Here is a 21,554-nt window from a genome sequence, read left to right as displayed (position 1 = left end):
TTTTCTTTTTCCTTCGGGCTGGCTATCATTTTCTGTTGTATGTAATATATTGAGTGGGAGAGTAGGGAAGTGAGACTTTTATGACTGTCCACTTGATTCTCCAGAGAATCCATATTCCTTGTTCCTGTTGGGGAGGAACTGCAAGAGTATTTGTGCACTTAAAACTCCACACATTCGGACCGAGAGCTCACACACAGACCTACCATGTCCTCAGTGCTTACTCCAAAGAGAAGAGATGGCAGAAAGCACAAGGGAAGACGTAGGACAGAGTCTCCAAGGACAAGATTTGCACCAGGCCAGCTGTCACTCGGCAGTGCTTTGAGCACACCTTGTCCCGATTTGTTTCCTCCTCGAGAAGCCTCTTTCATTCCAGAACTCATACAATTCTGAATTAAGCTTCCAACACCAAAATAAACTCATTGATGTTGACCCCTTCAACTGGTAAGATCTGTTGTACAACGAAGAGGGGAGGTGTCCAGCTGTAGCTGATTACACAAATACACAAAAAAAAGGTTACAAAGAACTGTATTTTGAACCTAATTTGTCAACTCAAGCCTATATTCTTTTTGCAACACAAGCACCCATTTTATTACCATCGCTGTCAAGCTGAGTAGGCATAAAAGCTCCTTCCCAAACCATAAAACAAACCATCTAACCAAAAATCATAAGTGTCAGCTCATGCTACCATGAGGTACCCAAGCCACTCCCAACTGAAAACCACAAGTGCTTCAGTCCAGATTTAAAGTATTATTCCAACTTGTCTTTCCAAAAAGACTTATCACAAATAGTTTGTTCGCTATAGTGTTAGGATTTTTTCCCACAGAAACAGCTGCAGGTTTGTTTCGTTGCTAAACAGCAAGATATTGTCTTAAACAAAAAAGACACACACACAGGAATCCAAAGTTGGAGGGTGTATTTTACTTGACGACTCTGTGAAACATTAAAAAAAAACCCCATTGTTACAGTTAATTGATTCTTCCTGGGTTAAATTGGACATCCTCAGTCAAGGTGATGCTATGGAAAGGGCATTCTGACTTTCACAAAACTGATATTCAAGCATCATCGATACACACAAAGGGCAGGCTCTGTCGCACATTTGTTACATCGCAACCTTCACTCAGCCTTAATAAACATCTTTGGAATAGAGACTTAAAAAAAAAAAAAATCAAGAAACTTAAATATAGGACAAACCCATAAGATTATTAACAATATGAACAGTAAGATTTACAGAGATCAGCCAACACAGGCTGTCTGTGGACAATGAGAACAGAACTAGCAGAAGTGACATGATTCACAGCACAGGTCTGTCACACAGAGGCTGGATTCCAGAAGCTCGGAACACCCAGGACTGAGAGGCGGTTTTGGAATTCGGTTACTTGCCTAAGGCAGGGAGGCGGTAACAACAGGCAGGTGAGCAGGAGGCAAAGGCCAGGTAAATGAGCGCTAGGAATTCTGGTTAAACCAGGAGTCTAGAACACCAGCAAGAAAAAACAAAAGGTTGGTTGTTCTTTTAAAATGAAAAGTTTGCCAAAGGTTATCAGTCTATACTTTCTGTATCACACAAACAGTTTCAAAGTAACTAAAAAATTAGGAAACCCTGCATTTATAACAGCTACATTTAAATATATTCCAAGTGGAGTTAGTCCATATAGTTCAGTTTTTAAAACAATTCATCACTCATCCCTCACAAGGGCATCCAGTATTTCTGTGACCCATTTCCTCAAGCCCTCTCCATACTAAAAAATGCACCATTTATCAAGGATGGTGCTACTATTTCTCCGTCGTACATCACAGATTTATTGCTTTATTTTACCAGTGACAAGGCTATGATTTAAAGTTTTAGACAATTTAAGGCAACCCCACAAGACCAAGACCTTAAGGGCATTTATAGCACACAGTGGTCTTCATTCAAACACCAGGAAAAGCTCGGTATTAAAAAAATTGACAAAAAAACTCCGATTTTAAGCAAAAGGATCCTTTCAAGCATTACTAACCCAGCACTGAAGTCATAAGTCATTCTAGAGCACCAGTGTTCACAAACAAGAAAAGAGTCAAAGGAGGAAGTTCCATCTTGCATAACAACTCATTCTTACTCATCTAACAACTTGTTGGAAGATTCACTCAGATATTTGGAGAGCTGAATCACTTGTTTCCATTCATTGAAGGATGAATATGATCTGTCAAGATATACTTAAAACGCAACTTACAAAGCAGCATTGAAGACTGACTAAAAACACAGCGTATTCTTGACAGCTTTACAAGTCGATTCACCTGCAAGAGCTCAGGTTTTCCCAATATTTCTTTCAAATCCCACGGATTTCACTATGAGCGCCTTGTTTGATGTTCTGTCTTAATAATCACGAGGAGAGTCCGGCTTTAAAAAGCCAGGCTGCAGTGAAAACATCACTGAGACCACTTCTAGATTTGTGGTCTTAATTACTCATGATCAAGTTTACTGTTGACAAAGACGGATCAACTGCCAGTCAGGCAAACCCACTCAGATGAATTTAAAACAAAAAAAACCCACAAACATAAAACAGCAAACAAACCAACTAAAACAACAACAAAACCAGCAAAATACCCAGTGAGCACAAGCTTGTCAAAAAAAACTAAGTGCGCTGAGCATTAGGCTAACGCTTCCTCTGCAAATACTTCAAAAATTAACGGAAAAAACATGGAAAATTCTTTACAAGCAATGCGAGATAACACTGGCCGAATGCGCAGGTGCACTCTTTTTATTTCTATACAGAGCGAAAACAAATACCGTACAGAAAACAGTAAACGACAGGGTTTTTTTAAAGAATTAGGGTATGTTGTTTCAAGATGGGTTTTGTGAAAACAGAAAAGATGACCTTCTGCAAAAGAAATTAAGCAGCAGTTATTTCAGCTTCAGAGCAGGTACAACCTGACGAGATTTGCAGTAAAATTCAATTAAGCAGAAACCACTGATGATGTATTAAAAATAGGCAGAGTCCTACTGCCACACAGCAGGAGGAATGGATGAGGATTTGCACTGGGCAGAGAACCCTGCGTGTAAACTATTCCCACGTGATTCGGAGTCACTGAGACAAACAAGACTTTGTGGAGCTACTCACAACTTTTTCTAGAGAATTACTTCACCATGAAGCTCATATATTTTTCTACAGCCTTTCCTAAAAGAAATGGATAGAAATAGCAGGTTTTGGGTCCACCAGAGGATTCGGACTACACAGAGCGCTTGTGGTAACTTCCGTCTGGGAGGACGGCAAAGACTTTTGTTCAGAAGGAAATTCTCTTCCTCTAAGTGAAGAGAGCAACTTTCATTTCTTTGGAAAAAGAAAGATTATTGGGGGGTTGTAGCACTCATTGTCATAGCAGAAAGCAGGTTTTGTCACATAAAAAAACCTGGAAAGGGTCCCATAACTGAAGGAACTTTTCCCCTCAGCATTTCCTCAGAGCACAACTAGATAGATTTATACTGAGAAACCTTTTGAACACTGTAACAGCAAAAAGGTTAGTGCATTTTCCTTGCTAATGTTCCCTAATGCAACAAGTACACTGGTTTACATTCTGTTGAAAAATATCCCTGTGGAACAAATCTTTCATGAAGCCATATAATTTCTTTGCACTTCTCCGCACACAGGAGAAGTTTCAGCCACTTGCAACAGCATGTTTTAGTTTTGAATACCTGAAGCCAAAGATATTTTCTTTTTTTTTTTTTTTCTGAATTCATTAAATGCATCAATATTAGCGTGACAGGAGTCAACCCTCTCTTCAAGCTGAAGGATTTGACATTTAGTCCCTTTTGAGTTGATGACTCAAACACTAATCCTGCATGTAAATAAAGTTAAGACTTATCCATCGTAGGAGCGGGGTTCACTGGGCGCTGCCTTACAGCACTTGGTGATGAGTTTCTGCTGGGCACCTCTTTACCCTCCGTTTCATCATCTGAAATATCTTCCTTGTCTGCTTCTTGCTCTTCATCCAGCTTTTTCAGCAGCTGAGCTGACTCTGGAGCTAGCTTCCCTTAAGGAGAACGGAAAATATTCATACATGAACACATACCATTTACCATGTGAAATACACTTTTTTAACATCGCAGCACTTTAATGAATTTAAGCCAGGTAGTACTTGTTGCTAGCACGAAGCTACCCACAGGTCAAGTATGAACAGATAGCCTAGACAAATTAATATAAAACTTCCTCCAACTTTGAAAAAAATGAGTCAGGATCATACAAACCATAAACCAGCATCCAGATCTTCTTTCATGACTTTTTAAGATTACCTTGAAAAATTTCAGAGACTAACCCCAAACTGAATCACTTACCATCCACAGAAATGCAAATTCACTTTTAATTCTCACTTGGCCCCTAAAACTTATGCAAACCCCCACCTTCACAACACTGAGAGTTCCACTCAAAATTTTCATCTCCCTGCACATACGGAATTTCCTATCTTGCAGGTATGAAAATGCTGTAAAAACATTTTGATTCCTAAAAAAGTTTTCTACAGAATACAAACCTACTATAAACCATAAGGACAAGCTGCTGCAGGTAAAGCAACGCACCAATCACAAGTGTAAAGTTCTATGCTAAATCTCACATCCTGCAGACACAACTTACACATCGATATTTATTAAACAAGATTTACCAAACAGCTCCTCTGAATTAGAAGTTACAGTGGGCTTACTTGAATAAGGATACGGTGGTGGTCTGTGCCTTTTGGATGGACAGATACAGTCTGCCAAGAATACCATTACCTGAAACCAAAGAAAGACAACAGTAAACCTCCAACATCCTGCACATTAGAACCACAGAATCATTTTGGTTGGAAAAGACCCTCAAGATCATTGAGTCCAACCGTTAACCCAACACTGGCACTAACGCATGGCCCTGAGAACCTCATCTCTGCGTCTGTTCCACCCCTCCAGGGATGGTGACTCCAGCACTGCCCTGGGCAGCCTGTTCCAATGCCCGACAGCCCTTTCCAGGAAGAAATTGTTCCCAAGATCCAACCTCAACTTCCCCTGGTGCAACTTGAGGGCATTTCCTCTCATCCTGGTGCTTGTTCCTTGGGAGCAGAGCCCGACTCCCCTGGATCCAAGCTCCTTTCAGGCAGTTCAGAGATCAGGTCTCCCCTCAGCTCCTGTTCTCCAGCTGAACGCCCCATGTCCCTCAGCCGCTCCCATCACACTTGTGCTCCAGTCCCTCACCAGCTCTGTTCCCTTCTCTGAACTTGCTCCTGCACCTCAGTGGCTTTCTTGTCTTGAAGGGCCCAAAACTGACCCCAGGATTCGAGGTTTTGCCTCAGCAGTGCCCAGTACAGGGGGATGGTCACTGCCCTGGTCCTGTTAACCACACCAGTGCTGATACAAGCCAGGATGTTCGTGGTCTTTTTGGCCACCTGAGGACATGCTGATGCACGTTCAGTCACTGTCAGCAACACCCCCAGGTCCTTTTCCACCAGGCACTTTCCAGTCACTCTCCCCCAGGCCTGTAGCATTCATAGGGTGGTTGTGATCCACGTATACAACCTGGCACTTGGTCTCACTGAAACTCATATAATTTGTCTCAGCCCATCGATCCAGCTGGTCCAGATCCCTCTGTAGAGGCTTCTAAGTGCTGCAGCAGGTCATTAATCATTTCCCTTTGGATCACTGGGGCTTCGTTCTGCTCCCTGTCTTCCAGCTCAGGGGGCTGTGTACCCCGAGAACAACTGGTCTTACTGTTAAAGACTGAGGCAGAATCAGTGTAAGACCCAAGTAGTCACAAGCCAATCTGTGCTAAGCGCATCACTTACAAGTCCCAGTGTCAGTCCCGAGAACAGAGTTGCCAATACAAAAACAGCATAGGAGCCCCAGACTGGCAGTCCGACATTTTCTGTTAAATAACCATGGCAGTGCTGGAATAAAAGACAAGAGAATCATTTCAAGAACAGCTGAATATTATGTCTGTTAAACTAAAATAAAGCAGAGATTGAAGCACATACCCTGATCCACATTGACAACTGAAACAAAGCTGACATACTGCTCATCCTGAAACAAAACAGAAAAAAATAAACGAAAACATTTTTCAGCCAGTCACATACCTGTACCTTCTGGTTTGCCTGACTAGTCATCATTTAGTCCCATGTTGAACAGCTTTCTGCTCATGTCCATTTTCCCTTCTAACTAGCTTGATTTTTATCTTCTACTTTGTACCTTTCACATCAACATCAGCACATGCAACGTTTCACATATGGACAAGTATGAATTCACAAGCCACCTTGATGTGGATCTGCTGGCATATGAATCTGAGTTAATTTTGGTTATGTTCTAACCTATATTTGGACCAGCAGTTTGAGAAGCCAACTGGAACTCTCTTCAAGATAATAAGAATTAAGCATCTGGATATTTAATTAAAACAAAAAAATCATCTGTTAAATAATCAGGTTATATAAGAACTGAGAGATGTCTAGACACTTAAGTTTTGCAATATTTTACACACAACTGAAAAGGACCAGGCTACCTGCCATGTACATCCTGCTAACTCTGACACTTCCCCATTTTGCGAAACTTCAGCATTAGGTATTTGCTATCTGTAAGGGAGAAGTTGAAACATTAAGCCAACCTAAGGTGCTAACGGCTGAGCCACAGAAAAAGCCCATTTCATACTGTTTCACTATATGCAAAAAATGGAGCTGCTACTGTGCACTTGTAACAGAAAACTTATTAATCCTAAAATTATTCCCCTTTTCACATATTGCTTGGTGTGGGCTAACAGTTTGTAGATCAACCACACAGTTCCAAGATTCAAACAGCACTTTGAGTAGACAAAGTAACAATGCTGAGCTTCCTAGAAGAGCCACAAAAAATGTAAAATGTAGTGTTTCATGAACAGAGCACTGCTACAGTACAGTTACTACAGAGGTGTTTCAGCCATCATTGCTCTAACGGGAGAAAAAACAATGAACTATTTGGTTCATTTGCCTCAACCAACAGTGTCCCCAACACGCTTTATCACTCACAGTTACTCAACTACTCTGAAACCACCACACAGCACACGCAGGAACAACTAAAAGCACTTCAAAGCCACAAAACTAGAAAGAATACCAAAGAGAGTGTTTCTCCTCAGATGACAGTCTCCCCACTGCACTATTCCTTCAGCAAGGAACCTTCACCCTTCCACTCTTTTTAACTTTTCTTAAATGGCCAGCCTGTATCTCACAACTACACTCCTACATTGTTTCCAAGTTTTTATTGCTAATTTCCTAGAATTTCACTGGGCAAAACATCTCCCTGCTAGATAAGAAGAATTTCAAGTGTTACCTACAGGACTTTAGTAAAACGATACAGCCACCTCCAACTCTATGAAGCCTTAAAGTAAACCTTAAGCTGTCCACAAGGAGGCAGCACACCTAAGGATCTGTCCCAAAATGTGCGTGTTTGACAACTAATTAAGAACATACCAAAACTTACAGGAAAGAGGAAGGACCAAACCATGATGAAACTGGTTCAATAGATTTCCATTCCTGGTCACTGATGAAATTTATAAAATCAGTTTTGGTTCTTCCCCCTTGGTATCTCCTGAACTCTCCATCTTTACAACTGTAAAACAAACCAACAAAAAAGTCCTTCATTTTAAACTATCCAAGCATTCACCATTTGCTTCCACCCAACACTTTTCCTCCCATCACCTTGTCTTTTTCTTTTTTACTTTGCTTTTGATGATACTGGCTCTAAAATGTTTTACAAAACTCCTGACTACAAGTATTTCTAGGATCTTGACTCCACGTGTATCTTGGCTACCTTTAGGTTGCGATTCCACAAAAAGATAATGATCTTCCCAATGCACTTGCCACATAAATGCTTTAAGATCAGCCTACAGAGAAAAGATTGCAAAATGGAGACACCCATAAAAACACAGAATAAAATAGGCCTAAAGCGAAAAGAAAAAATAAACCAGCCGGCAGTGCTGTAAGGTCACAGCGGGTAAGACAGTCATCTCTGTGTAAAGTAACTCACATTCTTAGAAAGCACGGTATTCATTTGTCCCCCAAAAATGAAGAAGGAAGTCCTCTCTCCTCCAAAAAATCCTGCTGCATTGCATACTTACTGATAGATAGTAGGAAGAGCTGTTATGATAAATCGTCCACTTAATCCTGTAAGAAAACAGTTATTTTCAGAATAGTAGAGCAATCTCGGGTAAGAAAAAGCAAGAAATTCTGTTATACACCAACACAAAAACAGCTGCCCCCAGGTATCAATCTTCCATTATGAACAAACACATACACCTGTGCATATCAAAGTACTGCACACAGTCTAAAGCGACGTCCCTGGACAAAGAGCAAGACAGTTTCACCATGGGGAAAAAAAAAAAAGATGTCTGGGATAACGGCTCTACTTGACTCTTTCGGATGTAGCTCTTGAAAGAGAGATACTCTCCTTTTCCAGCATGATCTGGAAACTCCAGTGCTTGCAGAAAATAACCCAAGTGAGGCAAGTTTCAAAAGCTTTTATGTGACTTTGGAGGAAAATATCAGCATGGAGAAGGTCATTTTTACAAACTCCACACACATAAGGGCAATTCAGCAAAGTGAGTTTCAGTTGAGGGACACCAGACTGCTTGTACTGCCTTTTGCCAACAAAGGGAGGTACTACTACAGGGAAGGCTATAAACATATTTTTTGCTCTGTATGATGCTTAAAAAGATAAAAAATCTTGGAATTCTCTAAGTTACTTTCTTTATAAACCTTCTTGTTTCCTTTATCTACCAAGAAAGACGAGACTGCTTAGTCTATATGGAATCATAGAACCATTCTGGTTGGAAAAAACCCTCAATATCATTGAGTCCAACCATTAAACCAACACTGGCACTAACCCATGTCCCTGAGAACCTCATCTCTGTTCAACCCCTCCAGGGATGTTGAATCCACCACTGCCCTGGCCAGCCTGTTCCAATGCCCGACAGCCCTTTCTGGGAAGAAATTGTTCCCAAGATCCAACCCAACCTCCCCGGTGCAACTTGAGGCCATTTCCTCTCATCCTGGTGCCTGTTCCTTCAGAGAAGAGACCAACACCTCCCCCCGGCTCCAAGCTCCTTCCAGGCAGTTCAGAGATCAGAAGGTCCCCCTTCAGCTCCTGTTCTCCAGCTGAACCCCCCAGGTCCCTCAGCCGCTCCCATCACATTTGTGCTCCAGCCCCTTCCCCAGCTCCGTTCCCTCCTCTCAACTCGCTCCAGCACCTCAAGGGCTTTCTTGGTGTGAGGGGAACAATCTGCCTTCAGACGACATCAGGAAAAGATCCTTACTTGTCCTACTCATTCAATCTCTCTTCTAAGGGCACATACACCGAACGTCCCCCGCGAGGTGACGGGAGGCCCCGCCGGACTCTCACCCGGCTGCTCCGTGACATCCACTTTGGCAACGTTCACTTCCAGGTCCTCACCCCACTCGGCAAACTTCTCCCACTCGGGCTGCAGGCTCTGGCAGGCGGGACACCACGGGGCGTAGCTGCGGGCAGCGCAGGTCTGTCACCAACGGGCACCGCTCGGTCCCCGCCACCTCAGAGCGGGCCGCCCCGCCCCACCCCCCCCGCCCACTCCCCGGCAGCGCGGACGACCCCGTCCCGACTCACAACTCCACCATCCACTCGCCCTGCAGCAGCTCCTGCCACATGCCGTCCGATAGCACCTTCACGGGGCTCCGCTTGCCCAGCGCGGCCGAACCGACCGCCAGCGCCAAGCAGAGCAGAGCGCAGCGCGCACCGCCCGCCACCATCTTGACCCGCGCGCTTCCGCCTTCCCGCTGACACCGCCCCTCAAGGCCTCGGCGCATGCGCAGAAAGAGCATTGAGTAACCCACAAGGATCACAGGAATTAAGGGGCTGAGAGGGACCTCGAAAGTTCATCCAGTCCAATCCCCTCACCGGAGCAGGAACACCCAGCTGAGGTTCCACAGGAAGGTGTCCAGGCGGGTTTGAATGGCTGCAGAGAAGGAGACTCCGCAACCTCCCTGGGCAGCCTGCGCCAGGCTCTGTTACCCTCACTGTGAAGAAGTTTCTTCTCAGATTTAAGTGGATCTTCCTGTGTTCCAGTTTGTACCCATTGCCCCTTGTCTTGCTGCTGGTTGTTACCGAGAAGAGCCTGGCTCCATCCTCCTAACACTGACCCTTTATATATTTATAAACATTCATGAGGTCACCCCTCAGTTTCCTCTCCTCCAAGCTTAAGAGCCTCAGCTCCCTCAGCCTTTCCTCACACAGGAAATGCTCCGCTCCATCATCTTCATGGCTCTGCACTGGACTCTCTCCAGCAGTTCCCTGTCCTTCTGGAACTGAGGGGCCACAACTGGACACAATATTCCAGGTGTGGTCTCCCCAGGGCAGAGCAGAGGGGCAGGAGAACCTCTCTGACCTACTGACCACCCCCTTCTAACCCACCCCAGGTACCACTGGCCTTCCTGGCCACAAGGGCCCAGTGCTGGCTCATGGTCACCCTGCTGTCCCCAGGACCCCCAGGTCCCTTTTTCCTACACTGTGAACAAGTTTCTTCTCATATTTAAGTGGAACCTCCTGTGTTCCAGTTTGTACCCATTGCCCCTTGTCCTATCGTTGGTTGTCACCAAGAAGAGCCTGGCTCCATCCTCCTGACTCTCACCCTTGTAGGAAACAATTATTTTGCAAATATAAAAGGCTCAGGCAGGATCTCTCAGCAAAGCAATTTTTGTTAATAACGATATTGCAACACCAGGTGTTCTACCTAATGGTAGGCACACATAATAGGCAAAAAGCCCCTGCTTATATCCCCACAAAATCCCGGTCGCAATTTCCCTCCCCTGTTCCCCATTGTTTGAGTGCTTCAGGGTCCACAGACTACCCCGACACCTCCCTCAGTTTACATACAATCCCCTTCCCCTTATCAATCTATTTAAAATACAGATTCCTGGTACTTTTGCTACCCTTCCCCCTAAATTAACTTGTAAATACAGGTAGCAGTATGCACCTAGGTGTCAGTATATATACTGGGAAGAGATTGTATTTTACATGAAGGATTCATAGTATGATGTCTCTCAGTCCTTCCCCCCAGATGGGGTCAGGCGCCAGGTCCTCAGTTATGTAAAAGCAACAGTTCTTTGTTAAACATTCCTTACACCCTTTACGTATTTATTCATTCGCTCTTGCCCTGGTCTGCCAGCAGAGCTGCCTTTTCGGGAACTGTTCTGCCACCCTGCACCTTGCCTTACCAGGAAACATCCCGGCCTTGCATGGCTCTCCAGTTATTATCATAGAATCACAGAATATCTCACGTAGGAGGGGACCCATAAGGATCACCAATTCCAACCCCCAGGTCCTCGCAGGACCAGCTACAATTAAACCATATAACTAAGATTGTCCTTCAGACACTCCTTGAACTCGGACAGCCTTGGTGCCGTGACCCCTTCCCTGGGGAGCCAGTTCCAGCCACCAACCACTCACTTAGGGAAGAACTTCTTTGTAATGTCCCATCTGAATTTCCCCTGTGTTGTGGTTGAGACAGACAAATCACATAGGCCAAGTTCTTCTGAGACGCAAGTAGATACCATTTATTGCCACAAGTGCATTCTTATACAGTTTTACCAGTTCAGGTGTCTTTTTACTACTGGTTACAAGTTGCAGTAGTAACATCTCATCGGCTAATTTTTGCGGCGATTAGGGACGACGCACACCAGGACACAGACAGAGATTCATGCAGAGACAGAGACCTTGTTCTGGAAAAAGGCACAGAGCCTGGCCAAGCAGAGAGCTGACCTAGGCCACCTTCTTTATTCACCATAGACAATTTATATGATTTACAGGTACAGGCCTGGACTAAGATGTTTACAAAAGGTGTTTTTCCACTAATTGTTATTAAGAACACACTAAACTCATGTGATGTTTGTCTCACTTGTTTTTCTACTCATTCACAGACCAGGCCCAAGGACATTCGCACATCCCATGCACTTGGGGGTGGTTATCCGGCCCAAGATACCATTCTCACGAGTCTGGGCTATAACTTTTTACAATTATGAGAAACATACTTCAAAATAATCTGTCCAAGGCCCTTTATATATTATTCTGCTAGTATTATGTCTTTGTTTGTCCAGATAGTCATGTTAGTATTGATCTTCCTTTATTATCCAGGTGGCTGGAACTGCACATCTTGCTTTCCTACATTTTACTTTCCAGCAAATTTTGCTATCATCAGTGTTACTTTTTCACTATCTTCTCTCTCACAGGTACATCCCTTCTTTCTCGTGAGTATATCTTAAAATCTTTGGATACTTCTTTACTCCAATCTTTCTCACGGGTAAGCCTTAATATCTTCAAGGCTGATCTCTGCTGCCATACCCTCTGTCAGGGAATCCACAGGCCCATCGTAGTCCCCCACACCCCTGATGCAGTGTCATGGAGGCACTCCAAATGTCAATTTTATGCAGAAAATAAGTTCCAAACCAGATTTTATTCTAGCTGGAATGTGTAGCCAATAAACAGACTAGAAACAGAATCACAGAAATCAAGGGGTTGGAGGGGACCTTGAAAGATGATCCAGTCCAATCCCTCTGCCAGAGCAGGAATACCCAGATGAGGTTACACAGGGAGGTGTCCAGGCAGGTTTTCAGTGTCTCAAGGAGACTCCACAACCTCCCTGGGCAGCCTGGTCCAGGCTCTGTCACACTCACTGTGAAGAAGTTTCTTCTCATATTTAAGTGGAACCTCCCGTGTTCCAGTTTGTACCCACTGCCCCTTGTCCTATCATTGGCTGTCACCGATAGGAGCCTGGCTCCATCCTCCTGACACTCACCTTTTACGTATTTATAAACATTAATGAGGCCACCCCTCAGTCTCCTCCTGTTCAAGCTCCAGAGCCGCAACTCCCTCAGCCTTTGCTCACACTGAAGATGCTCCACTCCATTATCTTTGTGGTTCTGTGCTGGACTGTCTCCAGAAGTTCCCTGTCCTTCTGGAACTGAAGGGCCCAGAACTGGACACAATATTGCAGGTGTGGTCTCACCAGGGCAGAGTAGAGAGACAGGACAACCTCTCTGACCTACTGACCACCCCCCTTCTAATCCACCTCAGGTACCATTGGCCTTCCTGGCCACAAGGGCCCAGTGCTGGCTCATGGTCATCCACCAGGACCCCCAGGTCCTTTTCCCCTACACTGGTCTCTAATAGGTCATTCCCCAACTTATACTGGAACCTGGGGTTGTTTCTGCCCAGATGTAAGACTCTACACTTTCCCTTGTTATAGTTCATTAAATTTTTCCCCGCCCAACTCTCCAGCCTGTCCAGGTCTCTGGATGGCTGCACAGCCTCTGGCGTGTCAGCCACTCCTCCCAGCTTCATGTCATCAGCAAACTTGCTGACAGTGCACTCTATTCCCTCATCCAAGTCGCTGATGAGTATATTGAATAGTACTGGTCCCAGCACCGACCCCTGAGGCACTCCACTAGATACAGGCCTCCAACTGGACTCTGCCCCATTGACCATGACTCTCTGGCTTCTTTCCTTCAGCCAGTTCACAGTCTACCTCGCTACCCGATTGTCCAGAAGAAGGGCTGGAAGGACGATCCAGGGAACTATGATCTTGAGTAACATCACATGGCACATACAAGAGAACGATATGATGAGGTCCAGTCAACATGGCTTTATGAAAGGCAGGTCCTGTTTGGCCAACCTGATCTTCTACAAGAAGGTGACCTGTCTAACTAATGAGGGAAAGGCTGTGGATGTTGTGTACTTAGACTTCAGTAAAGCCTTTGACACTGTATCCCACAGCATTCTCCTGGAGAAGCTGCAGCTCATGGCCTGGATGGGTGTACTCTTCAATGGATAAAAAAATGGCTAGAGGGCCAGGCCCAAAGAGTTGCAGTGAACGAAGCCAAATCCAGTTGGTGGCCAATCATGCGTTGTGTTTCCCAGGTCTCAGTACTGGGGCCAGTTCTCTTTAATCTCTTTATCAATGATCTGGCTGAAGGGACTGAGAGCACCCTTAGTAAGTTTGCAAACGACAGCAAATTGGGTGGGAGTGTTGATCTGCTGGAGGGTAAGAAGGCCATTCAGAGGGATCTGGACTGGCTGGATCATTGGGCTGAGGCCAATTGTATGAGGTTCAAAAAGCCCAAGTGCCGGATCCTGCACTTGGGTCACAGCAACCCCAGGCAGCGCTATGGATTCGGGAAAGAGTGGCTGTAAAGTGCCTGGCAGAGGGGGATCTGGGGGCGTTGATTGACAGCAAGCTGAACATGAGCCAGCATGTGCCCAGGTGGCCAGAAAGGCCAACATCATCCTAGTTTGTATCAGGAACAGTGTGGCCAGCAGGACTAGAGAAGTGATTGTGCCACTGTACTGGGCACTGGTGAGGCCCCACCTTGAATCCTGTGTTCAGTTTTGGGCCCCTCAACATAAGAAGGATATTGAGGTACTGCAGACAGTGCGGAGGAGGTGACGAGGCTGGTGAGGAGCCTGGAGCGCAAGCCTAATGGGGAGCAGCTGAGGGAAATGGGGCTGTTTAGCCTGGAGAAAAGAAGGCTGAGGGGAGACCTTATCACTGTCTACAACTACCTGAAAGGAGGTTGTAGAATGGAGGGTGTTGGTCTGTTCTCCCCAGTAGCAAGTGAAAGGACAAGATGAAGTGGCCTCCAGTTGCACCAGGTGAGTTTAGATTGGATATTAATAAAAATTCTTCATGGAAGAGGTTGTCAGGAATTGGAACAGGCTGCCCAAGACAGTGGTGGAGTCACCATCCCTGCAGGGGTTTAGAAGGCATTTAGACGAGGTTCTTAGAGACATAGTTTAGTGCTAGAGTTAGGTTAGGTTATAGTTTGACTCGATAATCCTGAAGGTCTTTTCCAACTTAAATGATTCTATTATTCTACTCTAGGTTCAAAATTATGAGATTGCCATGGACAGGCAGAGGATAACAAACCCAGCATGAAGCACCACACAAGGGCCCGTGAAGAACATGAACTCTGGTCCAGCCTTCACCGGGACAGTGGGGCAGCTGTGAGTGGGCCGGACAGGCTGGGGCGGCAGGCGTGTCTGTGACGTGCTCTGGCGCCTGTGACATCACAGGGGACGAGTCCCCACGGGGCGGTTATCAGGGGCGCCAGCAGCAGCGCTGCCCCAGTCCGGACTGGGCCAGCGGTGAGTGCGCAGGCGGGGGGAGGCCAGGCTGGACAGGAACCCCGGGCTTGGGTTCTCACCCTGCATGGAGGGCCCGGCCACTCGCGGGAGCACCTTGGCCAGGGCACGGAGCCACCGCCACCGGAGCTGGGGCAGCCCTTGCTGCCTCCCAGCTGCCTCGGCCCAGCTCCTACCTGCCCCCAGCTCCCCGCAGCCCCCGGCCCCGCTCCCCTCAGCACCAGCCCCCTCCCTCTTGCCCAGCCCCACTGAGCCCTTCTCTCCCTTCTCCTGCAGGCCATGGCTCTCTTGGACATTGTCTTCGGACTTTGGCAAATTCTTACCCTAAATGTGCAATTGGTTGGCTATGAGCCGGATGAGGAGACGCGCGAGCGCATGGAGCAGCGGGCGGAGATGCTGAAACGGGAGATGACTCGGCTGTGGCAGGAGGTAGAGCAGATGAATCAGGAGAAGAGGAGCCAGGAGCAGAGTGGCTTTGCTTGGGCATCCCTGCTCCTCTCTGCCTTGCAGCACTGGCAGTGCTGGGCCGTTGCTGGAGTCCTGGTCCTGCTCTTTGGTCTCTGCTGGTGGCTCAGGAAACGAAGCCGTGAGCCAGAGAGAGAAGAGGAGAGCTTCGGTAACAACGTGGAGAAGGAGAAACATGGAGAAGAGAATGATGACGCAAATGACCCAGGAAGGTTTTTTGAGGATCCCACACAGAGGCCGGTTCAGAACCGGGACAGAGATTGCGAAGCTGTGAAGAACCTGGTGGAAAAATTCATCGATCTCTTCAACCGTGACGTCTCCAATACTTGGTACCCTGTGGTGCAAAAAGCCATCGAGGTGGGCACCATCTTCGAAGGTTGGAGTCCCCAGGAAGCAGACATCACCCACCACCTGCTTGTGTCTCTGAGGCCCCCCCGTGGACACATCTTCCATCTCGAGCCGGGCCCCGTGTGGCCAATGAGGAACTTTCGCATCCATGTGGAGTTGGTGTGTACCTGTGAGATGGAGCAGCCGGCAGGAGAGACACGTTGCTTCCTCCATGACCCTGAGGAGGAGCAGAGTAGGAAGGAGGGCCCCAACATCCTAGACGACCTCTGCACTGACTCCTACCTAGATGTGCAGAAAACTGCTCACTGGTTCCAGAAGATGGTGAGGTGCTTCTGGAAGGATCTGCCTGAGTCAGCCACACACCACCTAATGGTGCTGCCCTCTGACCGCTCCTGCAAACTGCAGGTGCTGACACAAGGGTGGAAGAAAAGGTTCTTAATTGAGTTGATGTTTGGGGTGCAAGAACGTGACTCAGACGTCTTTCTGAGCAGCCAGTATACAGAGGCTGCCTACACCCCAAGCACGATGTGGCCAGAGACCTATGCTGTGGCAGAGATGAAGTTCTTCAGTCATATCGCCATCCAGGCAGAGCCTGACACCTGCCACCTCAGATGCCTGCAGCTCTGTGTCAGCAGCCTGCTGGGCAGAGACATTTCCGCCTATACACTGACGACAGTTGTGATGCACCTGCTGACCATTATACCCCTGTCACGCTGGCGCAAGGACATTTTCATGGAGCGGCTGGAGGACATCATGCTGTACCTGCAGAGGTGCCTGAACAAGAAAGGCCTCAACCACTTCTTCATCGGCAATGATAACGTGCCTGAGGTTATCATCTTGCCCGAGGAAGTGCAAACGGCTAAACCGTTCAATCTCTTCCAGCACCTGGAGCATGATCCTGACGCCAATGAGGAGGCATGGCTTGATTTTCTGGTGCTGCAATGTTGGCTTCGTAAACTGATTCTCCACGGACACTGAAAGAGGTCATTCTGCACAAGGAGGCTTGTGACAGGGACTCTTACCAACCAGACAGTGACTGTACCCCTGACTTTGAGACAGTCCATTCCTTCTGGGAGCTTTACTTTGTGCGGAGTTGCCAATAAAAGTTGTGTTTGAACAAATGCTGAATCCGTGAGTGTCTGTGCATCACTTTCTTGGGGAACACAGGCATAGGGTGCACGTTTTCACAGAAGATACCCCTGTAATCCCTGGCAACTAAGACCTTGCTGCACAAAGTCAATACACTGCTGAGCTGCCACAGAATTAGGGAACCTTTTGCAGAAGAGCTGATGTGGCGGGCTCTGGTTTCATGGCTCACTTGGCTTTGGCTTCTCAGGTGTTGCGGGTTCATCCCAGCAGGCAGCTTGGCATCACACAGCTGCTCAAGCCCTTTCCTCCAGTGGCACAGTGGAAAGAATCTGAAGGGTAAGTGGGAAAACTTGTGTGTGTTGAGCTAAGGCAGCTTAGTCCGTAAAGCAAGAGCTACATGCCCGGGCAGGGCAAGATTAAGAATTCATTCACTCTTGCCCTGGTCAGCCAGCAGAGCTGCCTTTTTGGGAACTGTCCTGCCACCCTGCACCTTGCCTTACCAGGAAACATCCCGGCCTTGCATGGCTCTCCGGTTATTATCATAGAATCATAGAATATCTCACGTAGGAAGGGACCCATAAGGATCATCAATTCCAACCCCCAGGTCCTCGCAGGACTAGCTACAATTAAACCATATAACTAAGATTGTCCTCCAGACACTCCTTGAACTCGGACAGCCTTGGTGCCGTGACCCCTTCCCTGGGGAGCCAGTTCCAGCCACCAACCACTCACTTAGGGAAGAACTTCTTTGTAATGTCCATCTGAATTTCCGCTGACACAGTGTCATGGAGGCACTCCAAATGTCAGTTTTATGCAGACAATACAGGGTCTTAGCCTTTTGAAAGTGACTTTGCAAAGGACATTACTATGGGGCAAGGCACTACCCAAAGATCCAAGGAACTGGCAGGGCTCATTTGGAGAGCGTTAAACTAGATTTGAAGGGGGATGGGAAGGTAGCTGGGCTTGCACCAGTAGGGCATCACTCTAGAGTTCATGAGGGCTGGGAGGCCCCCCATACCCCTGAGGTGAAATCGAAGTGCTCAGCTCGCTCTCTTAAATGCCTGTACACCAATGCGGGCAGCATGGGGAATAAGCAGGAGGAGTTAGAAACCTGTGTTAGGGCGGGAGGTTATGATCTGGTGGCAATTACAGAGACATGGTGGGACAGCACACATGACTGGAATGTGGTCATGGATGGCTATGTCCTGTTCAGGAAAGACAGTCCAGCCAGGCGTGGTGGTGGAGTTGCTCTTTATATGAGAAAGCAACTACAATGTACTGACTATTGTCCAGGCACAGATGAGGAGTGAGTTGAGAGTCTGCGGGTGAAAGTTAAGGGGCAGGCTGGCAAGGGTGATACTATTGTGGGCGTCTATTGCAGGACACCAGATCAGGGTGAGGAACTTGATGAGGCCTTCTACAGACAGCTGGGAGCAGCCTCGCAATCACAGGGCCTGGTTGTGGTGGGGGATTTTAACTTCCCTGATGTTTGTTGGAAGGACTACTCAGCCAGCCACAGTCTAGGAGGTTTCTCCAATGCCTTGATGATAACTCTGATGCAAAAGGTGGAGGAGCCAACTAGAAGAGGTGCGTTGCTGGACCTCATCCTCACTAACAAAGAGCGTCTGGTTGAAGTGGTAAAGGTTGAGGGCTGCCTTGGTTGCAGTGACCATGAGATGGTGGAGTTCAGGATCTCATGTGGTAGGAGCAGGATAGCAAGCAGAATTGCAACCCTGGATTTCAGCAAGGCAAACTTTGGCCTTTTCAGGCAATTGCTAAGGGAAATCCCATGGGCAAGGCTACTTGAAGGTAAAGGGGCCCAAGACAGTTGATTAGTGTTCAGAGATTGTTTCTACCAGGCACAAGATCAGAGCATCCCGACACGTAGGAAGTCAAGGAAGGGAGCCAGGAGACCTGCGTGGTTAAACAGGGAGCTGCTGGGTAAGCTCAAGTGGAAGAGGAGAGTTTATAGATCATGGCAGGAGGAGCTGGCCACTTGGGGAGAATATAAGGCTGTTGTCAGAGGGTGTAGGGAGGCAACTAGGAAAGCTAAGGCCTTCTTAGAATGAAACCTGGCGAGAGGGGTCAAGGACAACAGGAAGAGCTTTTTCGAATACGTAGCAGATAAAACTAACACCAGGGGCAATATAGGCCCACTGATGAATGAGGTGGGTGCCCTGGTGACAGAAGATACAGAGAAGGCAGAGTTACTGAACGCCTTCTTTGTCTCTGTCTACTCTGCCAGAAGCTGTCCTGAGGAGCCCCGTACCCCTGAGGCCCCAGAGGAAGGCAGGACAATGGAGGAGTTTGCCTCGGTTGATGAGGACTGGGTTAGGGAGCAGTTATGCAATCTGGACATCCGTAAATCCATGGGTCCCAATGGGATGCACCCACGGGTGCTGAGGGAGCTGGCTGAGGTCATTGCTGGACCGCTCTCCATCATCTTTACCAAGTCTTGGGAAACAGGAGAGGTGCCTGAGGACTGGAGGAAAGCAAATGTCACTCCAGTCTTCAAAAAGGGCAAGAAGGAGGACCCGGGTAACTATAGACTGGTCAGCCACACCTCCATCCCTGGGAAACTGATGGAGGTGCCATCTCAAGGCATATTAGGGATAAGAGGGTCATTAGGGGCAGTCAACATGGTTTCACCAAAGGGAAGTTGTGCTTGATCAACCTCATTGACTTTTATGAGGACATAATAAGATGGATGGATGATGGCAGAGCAGTGGGTGAGCAGATATATAAATGGTGAGCATCAGGAGGATGGATCCAGGATCTTCTTGGTGACAACCAATGACAGGACAAGGGGTAAATAGTACAAACTGGAACACAAAAGGTTCTGCTTAAATTTGAGAAGAAACTTCTCAGTGAGGGTGACAGAACACTGGAACAGGCTGCCCAGGGAGGTTGTGGAGTCTCCTACTCTGGAGGCGTTCAAGACCTGCCTGGACACCTTTCTGTGGAACCTCATCTGGGGGTTCCTGCTCCGGCGGGGGGATTGGACTGGATGAGCTTTCAAGGTCCCTTCCAATCCCTGACATTCTGGGATTCTCTGATTCTGTGAAACAACTGAACTGTTAACGACATGGCACTTGTTGCTAGAGACTTTGAGAGGATTAAAAGAGCAATGGGAAGAGGCAGAGACAGTGGAGGGGGGTGGCTTTTCTGGGCTAGATTTGGAATCAAAAAAGAAAATGTGCACTGTTCCAAACGCCCCTGTTACTAATGATTCTCCAGCACTGCTCAAGTCTGCGTTATCTGATCACTTGGATGAGGATGAGGGTCCGCAGCATTCACTTGAAAAGTTAAAAGGAGAAGAAAAGGAGTATGTGTATGTGTTGCCCCGAGATCAGATAGAAACCATGAAAGACTCAAGCAAAATTAGACCTATGCCATGTAACAGCTATAGATCATTTAGGATGGGACAATGGGGATTCGGTGAAAGCGGCAGGTATCCCCCAACTTTTGGAAGAGACACCAATTGACATATTGCAACTACAGGTGCTATTAGTTTCTGAAATCCTGAGGCAGTCAGCAGACCTTGGGTATCGAGCTATGATAAAGGTGCCTGAAACCGACAAAGCAGCCAACTCATTTACGACTATTGAACAGGGTCCCAATGAGAATTACATGCAGTTTATTGACCATCCTCAAGAGGCCATCAAGAAGCAGGTTGAAAACTTAGGGGCAATTGTGGGAAACTACAGTGGGTCCGTGGATTCCATGACAGAGTGTATGGGAACAGAAATTAGCCTCGAAGATATAAAGGACTACCCATGAGAAAGATGGGAGTAAAGGAGTAGCTTTGACGATAGCAAAGTTAGCCAATGACATGGTACCATTGCAGCCTGCAACCAATAGCAACAAGGCACATGAACTGGTAAAGACCATATAAAGCGGTGTTTGTGGCAATAAGTGGAGACTGCTGTTTGTACTTAAGAACTTGGTCTACGTCGTTTGTCTGTCTCAACCGTGACAACGATAAGTTCCAAAATAGACTTTATTCTAGCGGGAATGTGTAGCCAACAAACAGACTAGAAAGAGAATCACAGAATCACAGAAATGTAGGGATTGGAAAGGACCCCAAAAGACCATCTAGTCCAATGCCCCTGTCAGAGCAGGAACACCCAGCTGAGGTTACACAGGAAGGTGTCCAGGTGGGTTTTCAATGTCTCAAGGAGACTCCCACAACCTCCCTGGGCAGCCTGGTCCAGGCTCTGGCAACCTCACTGAGAAGTTTCTTCTCATATTTAAGTGGAACCTCCTGTGTTCCAGTTTGTACCCATTGCCCCTTGTCCTATCACTGGTTGTCACCGATAGGAGCCTGGCTCCATCCTTGTGACACTCACCCTTTACATATTTATAAACATTAACGAGGTCACCCCTCAGTCTCCTCTTCTCCAAGCTCAAGAGCCCCAGCATTTCCTCATAAGGGAGGTGCTTCACTCCCTTCATCATCTTTGTGGCTCTGCACCGGACTCTCTCCAGCAGTTCCCTGTCCTTCTGGAACTGAGGGGCCCAGAGCTGAACACAA

At 47.0% G+C, this 21,554-nt stretch overlaps 2 protein-coding genes across 2 annotated transcripts; one reads left to right on the top strand and one right to left on the bottom strand.

Moving 5' to 3' along the window:
• Window positions 1–898: 898 nt before the first annotated feature.
• TMX1 (thioredoxin related transmembrane protein 1) lies at window positions 899–9,767 on the bottom strand. The gene is made up of 8 exons (XM_065838670.2): window positions 9,593–9,767; window positions 9,353–9,468; window positions 8,073–8,118; window positions 7,436–7,564; window positions 5,968–6,013; window positions 5,779–5,880; window positions 4,669–4,738; window positions 899–4,005 (listed from the first exon to the last, which is right to left on the bottom strand). Exons 1-8 carry the CDS (start codon window positions 9,733–9,735, stop codon window positions 3,827–3,829), a joined length of 831 nt encoding a protein of 276 aa, XP_065694742.1. The 5' UTR covers window positions 9,736–9,767; the 3' UTR covers window positions 899–3,826.
• Window positions 9,768–15,397: 5,630 nt separating this feature from the next.
• Window positions 15,398–16,909, top strand: LOC136102621 (inositol 1,4,5-trisphosphate receptor-interacting protein-like 1). Its single transcript, XM_065839845.1, has one exon. The coding sequence runs from the start codon at window positions 15,398–15,400 to the stop codon at window positions 16,907–16,909; it is 1,512 nt and encodes a 503-aa protein (XP_065695917.1).
• Window positions 16,910–21,554: the final 4,645 nt, after the last annotated feature.

This window comes from Patagioenas fasciata, chromosome 5 (genome assembly GCF_037038585.1).
Source record: "Patagioenas fasciata isolate bPatFas1 chromosome 5, bPatFas1.hap1, whole genome shotgun sequence".
In the NCBI taxonomy this organism is placed as follows: Eukaryota; Metazoa; Chordata; class Aves; order Columbiformes; family Columbidae; genus Patagioenas; species Patagioenas fasciata.
Note: the sequence above shows the minus strand (reverse complement) of the source record. Positions and strands in the feature narration are given on the sequence as shown.

Coding starts and splice junctions, on each gene's coding strand:
- TMX1 (XM_065838670.2), bottom strand. CDS start 9,735: ATGGTGGCGGGCGGTGCGCGCTGCGCTCTGCTCTGCTTGGCGCTGGCG. Junction 9,469..9,592: donor GGCGAGTGGATGGTGGAGTT/GTGAGTCGGGAC, acceptor CGCTGCCCGCAG/CTACGCCCCGTGGTGTCCCG. Junction 7,565..8,072: donor GCTCTTCCTACTATCTATCA/GTAAGTATGCAA, acceptor TTTGTTTTACAG/TTGTAAAGATGGAGAGTTCA.
- LOC136102621 (XM_065839845.1), top strand. CDS start 15,398: ATGGCTCTCTTGGACATTGTCTTCGGACTTTGGCAAATTCTTACCCTA.